Below are 8,964 nucleotides of genomic sequence, written 5' to 3'. Positions count from 1 at the left end.
TTATGAAATTGGTCTTAAATTTAATTTCAGTTGGCATTAAAAAGTCTTAAATTTAACTTGCTTTAAACTGTAGGAACCCTGCTTTAGAAACAGTGTATTTGAAGGTTTTTGCAGCTCTTACTATGAACCCATGAAGGATAGTGGTCAAATTTTCCACTACAGTATTAGACACCTCTTCAGTAAGTCGAGAGTCCTTTTGWTGTTGCAGATAAATTTAAWATAAACAGACTTTTACCCTGGATTCTAGTAGGCTTTAACTAGTTGTTATGGTTTAGGCAACAAACACTCTGAGTTATTCTGTAATTATTCAATTTTTCGTTGAATATTTGACTGTTCCCATGGTCCCATAGACCTACCACCGTATTCATGCAGGGCTAAGTATTAAAAGTAAGTTTCAGCACAGCGATAATTTAAGCTGCTGCTAAATGGTTTAGTCTTTTCCAATGAATCAGTCTTGGGGTGATGCAGGCACTCTGGCTGAGCAATCCTTTCAAAATAAACTATGATGGAAGGAACACTRGAGACTTAAAATAATTAGATTTTTCAGTTTTAAGATGTAAGGACAAACAGCTCTGTTTTGTTAGTGCCAGCCGTTACAGTCTTCAGTTTTCAACACCAATTTTTTTTTTTTTAATTCAGACGAGTTTGTGGCCCAGTTCAAGTTCACCGTGCTGCTCATGGCTAACGGACCTCTGCGGATCACCAGCTCTCTCTTTGAGCCTGAACTCTACAAATCTGAGCATGAAGTGGAGGATCCTGAGCTAAAAGTAAGACAGGACTGATGGAGGTGGCACTGGGCTGAAAGGTTTAATTTTATATTATATTATTATTGTTTTTGTTTTGTTTTTTACCTTGGTCTACTTTGTGTCCATAAAGGCTTTGATTCAGAGCTCAGCCAGCCGGAGGACTCAGAAGAAGAAGAAAAAGAAGGTGATTTTCAGAGTAATTTTTTTTTTTTCAACACAGGAATGTGTTTTGTTTGCTCAAACCTTGTTTTCTTCGCTTTCTGCTAGGCCTCAAAGACTGTTGAGAGTGCAACAGAACAGGCGATGGAGACCGAAGCTGCAGAATAAAATCTGAATAAATGGCGACAGAAATCTGAAGACCCAAAGAACAGACGGCACGATTAGCTCCTGTCCCAGCCAGCTAAGGCACTCGAGGACACAGCCGCTGTGAACACCTCTGAATCTAACTGATGTCAGCCTGGGATGATGCTGCTCCTGCATCCTGAAACACACACACACACTTCTCTAACTGCAGACAACCCAACTCTGACCACTCACACACAAACATACATTTAGTAAGCTTTTTGCTGCAGTTCTACCATGGAAGAGATGTTTTGTGCATATCCTCATGAGATCACCATTCCTCTTTGATTTATTCTCCTCGGTTAGTGTGGTGAACAAAGTGGGAAATGAAAGGAGTTTGAGCAGCTGAGGATGAGGAATGCACAGTGCTGTGTCGTGGCTTTTGAAGAAATTCCTGTCAGTCACCCTAAATCCATGCCTTTGAAAGCAGTGTGAACTTTTTGTGGACACATCTGTCACCGTGACGTCATGATTCAGTGCTCTTAAATGAAATTTCATCGCAGCGTTTATACTTCCAACTCTTAGGCCTGGGCTTTAGTTGATGCTTCCAGGAKTCCACAGTAGGTTATTTGGATCACTTCTAAAACTGACATATGAATACCTTTTTAATTTCTTTTCTTCTGTGGTGGAAGGTCTGTCCTTCCTGCCAAGGGTTGAACATTCAGTCCTTTGGTGCCACTACTGAGTCTGACAGTCTGTTTTTACATATGAAGTCTGTACTGGTTAGATAGATTGATGGATGCTTTTGTAATACAAATCCCAGTTACAGCGACTATTTTTGGGAACAATAAATAACCATCTGGCATCATTTGTGTACTTGTTTTGTTTRTTTTTTAAACAATGAAGGAAATTTATTGTGATTTTCTTCATTAGTGAAAGGCTGAAAGTGTAATACTAGATGTATGGAAATATTTGACTTCTTTTTAGAAATTCTGATAAAGGATATGCTCTCTCAAGAGCTAAAACATTGGGGGGGGGGGGGGCACCAGCCCACCCCATTTTTGTTTATAAAGTAGCATTAGTCTTTAGAATAGTCAGCTAAAAAAAAGCCCTGATGTATAACTAAGAGTGCTGTGTGGAAAAAGGAAATTACAATTTCCCTGAGGGAAAATCCCTAAGGAATTAAAGTGAATCTAAAAAAAAGCCCACATTATAGATCAAATGATTAAAAAAATCATGTTCCAAGAAGGAGTAAATATTAAACTAAAGCTGACAGTTAAGCTGGTAGGCCTGGAAAATATTAAAGTACCTTGAAATCAATTTAAAAAATGATATTTTCCCTGTAGTGTTAAAAAAATCTATTTCCCAAGATTCATTAACCGTCCACCACATTTGACGTAAACACTGCTTACTCAGTGTCGCTGGAATATGACGTTTCAGGTCGCGCGGATTTGGTAGCTTTTGGTAAGTACATTTAAGCGTTTTCAGAATCCATGTTAATCAGCTTCATTTTATGATCAAGAAAACTAATCCTTGGCATTTTTGTTTGCTTTTCAGCCCTCCCTCCTGAAAATGCGAGCTAAGGTTGGTGTTTTAATTTTCTGCAGTAAGATAAAGGGACTTTTTTTATTTACTTGTGCTAACGTATGTTAGCTTAGCTAGCTAGCCAGTTTGAGATTGTGTGTGTGTTTGCAGCCATTTGGCAATAATCCTGCAAGTGTCTACGATTCATTAGTCTTTGTTGTTGGTTTTTGGATGTGCTCTTAATTCTATTTTTATGCATTTATTTTGTTAATAGTGGAGAAAGAAGCGCATGCGCAGGTGAGATTTTCGTGATGCACGTTTTCTCATTCGGTGGTTGCGTTGAGTTCAGTAACGTGAATGTTGTGATTGTTGTTCGTGATTCTGTGCGCAGGCTGAAGCGCAAAAGGAGAAAGATGAGGCAGAGGTCCAAGTGAGGCGTCCCGGTTCCAGCTGTGTTAGCAGCCAGCCAAGCAGCCCGCTGAGGACAGCTGGACCTCCTGAACCCCTGTGAAGCCTGAGGGCGGATTGAAGCTGGTCAGGAGGCCTCTCAACTCCTGCTGGATGTCTGCTTCTTCTCTGGGACATTCTGAACCTGTTCCTCTCAGTTCCTCAACTTTTTGTCATTTAGTTTTTTTGTTTATACTGGGATTAAAAGTTTTGGTTTATAAAGTCCTCATGGCATTATTTTTGTCACTTTTGTTAAAGGATTTAATCTGAGTGCGGTTTGCACTAAAAGACTGTTCTGTCTATAAACCTGTCTTAAAAATAATAATAAAAAAGATTGAAACAAAATACAAACGGTTTCAATGCAAATTATAGAAAAATACAAAACTGGTTAAAACATGTTAGGGTGACAATTAATGCACCTTAAAGAAATAGGAAAAAAATCAGACACGAGTATGTAGTTTTGATCATTTTTCCCTTTGCAAAGATGAGAGATTTTAGATCTCAGAAAAGCTCTGACGTCGCTCGGGGAACAGAAAAGATACATTTTGTCTAATCACAGGGCTATTTCTTATCAGTAGTGCCAGCAAGGCTGCAGAAGTTATGGCAGCTTGGGCCTGTTCTCAGCTGAGAACAGACGAAGCTTCATTCATTCCAGACTGATCAAGCATTTAAAGACCTGATTAATGCAATAGAATCAAACACAAAATGATAAAAATATCTAACAAGACATTTTGCATAATTAAGGTGAAAAAAAAACCTACATGGCTGCAAAAAATGCTACAAATAGAAAACATTACCCTCACATTCAAATCAGAACATATTAATTGGTATTGAACACAATATAAGGTATGTTGATAGAGGTTTAGCTGAAAATGACTTCATTTGAGCTGCTGATGGTGCCAATTTAAACTCAGTTTAACCTGCAAAGCAGCCTGAAGTATGAACACCATGGAGCTTTTCTGGGGCGGATATTAAAGTGTATTATAAATAAACTTCAGTACATAAATCAGCATGTACAACATGGTGAGACCACACCACTTCCTGAGGACGTTTCCATGAGGAAGCATACAATTAAACAATGTTGGACTCAAAATAGAACTTTGGGGAGCACTAAATCACTTTAGGCCATCTTGATCCAGTCAAAATAAGGCAGTTGTGTTCATTTAATAGGTAAAAATAATATGATATAATGTAAGAGATACAAAACTAATTTTGCTAGACTGTCAAGTAATTGCAAATGCCTTATTTAGCCCTGACTGGCTTCAAAAACAATAGGGGGTAAGATGAGCCATTTTTCATATTTAGGATCACTGCATCAAGGCAATCATGGTTTTGTTGCCAATATATCTGCATATATTTCAGGATGTTGTGCATCCATTCAAACAAACAGAATGAGTGTAAACATAACTTTCAATAGTATAGCATGTCTAAAAAAGTGTTCTTGTGGCCCAACTTACCCCCTGAATGGGGTAAGATGAGCCGTGTGCCTACTTCCCCATCACCCCACCCCTCTCTTACCTTCTCCCTCCCTAAATAACAGTGCTTTTACGCAATATTCTGTGTATATTCTGTGTTCATTGAAGGCAGTGGCCCTTGCCAAGGACGTGGTCTCTGGTGTCCGGCATGATAGATGATGTTGGTTTTTGAAAAACTCAAGCCAATCCACTCCTGGAAAAAAGATTTCAATGAAGCCAATAATATTTTTCTACTAACATAGTTACCAATTGAGTTTGCTTGAATTTTCTTAGCTAGTGGGCTGGTTGGCAGTAATTGTGGGGGTRAACCTCACATATTTAGATAGATCTCTATGTGAAATTTCTCTTACGCTGCTTGTTCTTCTCTTGAGTTGTCTGGTACAGGGATGTTGTGTCGCTTTGCAAACTCGTAGGCAAGTTCTCTGCATTTGAGGGTAGTAAGCCCATGAAACTGGTCTGCGAGATTCTTAAAATGTTTGGCAAGTTCAGACTCCATGCCATCTGAGAGAATCCTTCTAGCCTCTGCTACTCCATCATAGTCTATTTTTCAAAGGTACATTTTCTTTTTTGTCAATGTACCTCTTCAGTGTCATTCTGTCTATTTTGGCATCCTTAGCTGCTGCTCGAATAGACTTCCCTTCTCTCACTTCACTGGTGGCTCTTTCAACATCCGTGGTGGCTCCCCTAATTGTTTTGCACTTATATACACGAGGCATGATGTCCACTCTGTAATCATACAAATGCAGAATCTTGATTTAATATTTAAGACATATACAGCGGGTAAAATAAGTATTGAACACGTCACCATTTTTCTCAGTAAATTTATTACTAGAGGTGCTAATGACATGAAATTTTCACCAGATGTTGGTAACAACCCAAGTGATCCATACATACAAAGAAATCAAACCATAAATGTCCAGAAATGAAGTTATTTGTAATAATGTGGAATGGCACAGGGAAAAAGTATTGAACACATGAAGAAAGGGAGGTGTAAAAAGGCATGGAAAGACAAGACACCAGCTGAACTCTCTCAGTAATTAGAAARCAAGCCTGCCCCTTGTCAGTGCAAGTTAATATCAGCTGGTTGAGACCCAAATGATGGCCAGGTATCACACAAGAACCATCTGATGATGGGTAAAAGTAAAGAGCTCTCTCAAGACCTTCACAACCTTATTGTTGCAAAGCATAACGATGGCATCGGTTACAGAAGAATGTCTAAACTTCTGAAGGTTCCAGTGAGCACTGTTGGGGCCATAATTCAGGAGTGGAAATGACATCATTTCACCATCAACCGACCACGACCAGGTGCTCCTCACAAGATTTCTGACAGAAGAGTGAAAAGAATTATCAGAAGAGTTGTCCAAGAGCCAAGGACCACTTGTGGAGAGCTTCAGAAAGACCTGGAATTAGCAGGTACGWTTGTTTCAAAGAAAACAATAAGTAATGCACTGAACCACCATGGCCTGTATGCACGCTCACCATGCAAGACTCCACTGCTGAAGAAACAGCATGTTGAAGCTCCTTTAAAGTTTGCTGCACAACATTTAGACAAGCCTGTGTAATACTGGGAGAATATAGTCTGGTCAGATGAGACCAACAATGAACTGTTTGGATGCCAGAATACACATCATGTTTGGAGGTCAAATGGCACTGCACATCAGCCCAAAAACACCATACCTACAGTGAAGTTTGGAGGTGGGAACATCATGGTGTGGGGCTGTTTTTCAGCATATGGTACTGGCAAACTTCAAATAATTGAAGGAAGGATGAATGGAAATATGTACAGAGACATTCTTGATAAAAATCTGCTTCCATCTACCAGGATGATGAAGATGAAACGTGGCTGGACATTTCAGCAAGACAATGAGCCCAAACACAAAGCCAAGGAAACTCTCAGTTGGTTTCAGAGAAAGAAACTAAAGCTGCTGGAATGGCCCAGCCAATCACCTGACCTGAATCCAACAGAAAATCTATGGAAAGAACTAAAGATCAGAGTTCATAGAAGAGGTCCACAAAACCTTCAAGATTTGAAGACTGTTTGTGTGGAAGAATGGGCCAAAATCACACCTGAGCAATGCATGCCACTAGTTTCTCCATACAGGAGGCGTCTTGAAGCTGTCATTGACAACAAAGCCTTTTGTACAAAGTATTACATAAATTTCAGTAAGTGTGTTCAATACTTTTTCCCTGTGCCATTCCACATTATTACAAATAACTTCATTTCTGGACATTTATGGTTTGATTTCTTTGTATGTATGGATCACTTGGGTTGTTACAGACATCTGGTGAAAATTTCATGTCATTAGCACCTCTAGTAATATATTTACTGAGAAAAATGGTGACGTGTTCAATACTTATTTTACCCGCTGTAGGCTACAGCCAAAATACACAAGTGTATGGGATAAGTTGAGCCGGTGGCTCAATTTTCCCCAGAGCTATCATTTTGACATTATTAGTCCCCACAGCTAATATTGTGCACTTTTATGTTAGGTTTAAGATCTTGTGTTGTAGCTCATAGAGACCACAATTGATGTATAAAACAAATTTAAAATGATTTATTTTGGTCTAAACACAATTCTCATGAAACTTACAGACTAAATTCACTTTCAAGAGTGAAAAATGTTTTTTCGGAAATAAATGTCTAACCACTTTACCCATGTGGTTCTTACCTTCACAGACCCCATGAAATGACACCCTCCTAAATATTTGGTCACATGATCAATTTTATTTACCGTTTCCTTGCAACAAGGGGTGTCTCAACTTACCCCAGTCTCCCTTATTCTGAAATAAAAAAAAATGCCTTGAACTTAGATTCTGTCCTTCTGGAGTCTTTTGCAGTAATCTCTGCAGGACTCGAGACAATTTTACAGATGTACTTTAGTCTTTGTCCTTGTGTGTTGTCAAATATTTCATCCTGTCTTTTGCAACATAAATTGTAAGTAGCTCAGTGTCCTTGCAGTCACCGTTTTTTATGAGATTATTTTCCAGAATGCACAGTTGTGAAGTATTAGGTATCAGTGTCACCTTGCAGGAGAGAGAGAGAGAGAGAGAGAGAGAGAGAGAGAGAGAGAGAGAGAGAGAGAGAGAGAGCTTTATTAGGTTGATTAGTAACTGAGGGAAGCTCAGGCGTGAGCGGTGACCTTTGACATGTCAGGAAAAGTGTCTGTTCTGCTTCCTTTGACTTAACATACTGAATTTCACATTTTATATATGTGAAAGTTTTTAACAAGRACAAGTTTTTTTTAAAAGAAGCTTTTAAAAATGCACACTGAAACTTTGAAAACTTTGAGAATATCATACAAAAGTTTTGCTTTTTTTTCCCAATAATCGATGCACTGCTGCATATTTGTAAGCAACAATGCTAATTTTCTAAAAACACCAAACTCTAATAAAAAAGGACGTCTCTTCAAATCAGGCTTTCCCACAAACGGAAGCAATCGTTTGTGGTGTCGAGTGTAAAGCAATGTTTTTAAATTCTTCCAAAGCAAAGTTCCTTTTTTTCTTCTTCTGAGGAACATGAGGCTCAGCTCAGTCATGATGACTCTGACCTTTCTTGCATCAGAGCCTTCATCATTTCAACATCCCTGACCCATCATCACATGACCACTTCTGCTTCCGAGGGAAAAGAGCTGATTCCAGACCACAGATCTGAAAATCATGTGGACGGTCATCGAGAAACATTTATGGCTTCTGGGGCCAATCAGGAGCCATCGCTTGTACTGCTTTTGTTGACTGAGCTGCAGATACTAAAAAAAAACAAAAAAAACAATTGCTTGGGAGAAAATAGAAAAGATTTTCTAAATACCAAAGCAGAAGTGGTTTGACAAACAAATGCAACACATGCTCAGTCTAGCAATACAATCCAGTTTTATGCACATAATRAACATTATCATAATCAAAATCTAACCAGCGTCACTATTTGTAAAAAGTTCTTCAACAATAATTGCACATTTCAAACATCATTTTTTWAATGTTACATGAAGACTTGCTTATTGCTGACTGAGTTCATCTGTGTACACAAAGGATCATCAAAATTTTCTCCCTCAGAGCAAATAAACAGATAACTGCCAGGGTTTTTCCAGGCAACAAAGAGGTAATTTTAGACCCTGCTCAGTTTAAAGTTGCTAAGAAGAGGCGTGGAAGAACAGATGTTGTAGTATTTTGTCTGCTTTTCTTGGTTGTGCAAACAGGACGGATGATTTTTGACCCACATCACAGAGAGTGGTGCGTTTGCTGCTGGGATATATTGGCAGCTGTTTTATCTGTGGCCTGAAAAGCAGTAGATTAAAATACATTTTCTCTGCTTTCAGTGGATTTGAGCCGTGTGTTAAAATACCAGGTTTTTGTGATGCAAAAGAAAAACAAAAAGAAAAGAAAAAGAGACAATCCATGCTCAATTATTCCATTTTTTCCAGCTTTAATGTGACAAATTATGTTCTGTACAAGTGAACTGAACTGACTTAATTTATTTATTTATTTATTTATTTATT

General features: G+C 38.6%; 1 protein-coding gene and 1 long non-coding RNA gene across 2 annotated transcripts in view; both read left to right on the top strand.

Moving 5' to 3' along the window:
- Window positions 1-1,896, top strand: part of pa2g4b (proliferation-associated 2G4, b) — a 10,652-nt gene extending 8,756 nt beyond the window's left edge. The window contains exons 11-13 of the mRNA XM_014018764.1: window positions 640-767; window positions 877-930; window positions 1,014-1,896. Coding sequence (XP_013874218.1) covers window positions 640-767; window positions 877-930; window positions 1,014-1,073 — 242 coding nt within the window. The 3' untranslated portion in view covers window positions 1,074-1,896. The remainder of the gene's footprint in view (window positions 1-639; window positions 768-876; window positions 931-1,013) is intronic.
- Window positions 1,897-2,431: 535 nt separating this feature from the next.
- LOC106524782 (uncharacterized) lies at window positions 2,432-3,224 on the top strand. The gene is made up of 4 exons (XR_001311036.1): window positions 2,432-2,492; window positions 2,586-2,612; window positions 2,827-2,849; window positions 2,944-3,224. It is a non-coding gene; the product is annotated as an uncharacterized LOC106524782 (long non-coding RNA).
- Window positions 3,225-8,964: the final 5,740 nt, after the last annotated feature.

The sequence above is a fragment of the Austrofundulus limnaeus genome, unplaced genomic scaffold, assembly GCF_001266775.1.
Source record: "Austrofundulus limnaeus strain Quisiro unplaced genomic scaffold, Austrofundulus_limnaeus-1.0 Scaffold3, whole genome shotgun sequence".
Lineage (NCBI taxonomy): Eukaryota > Metazoa > Chordata > Actinopteri > Cyprinodontiformes > Rivulidae > Austrofundulus > Austrofundulus limnaeus.
This window is presented reverse-complemented; position numbering and strand designations above follow the sequence as displayed.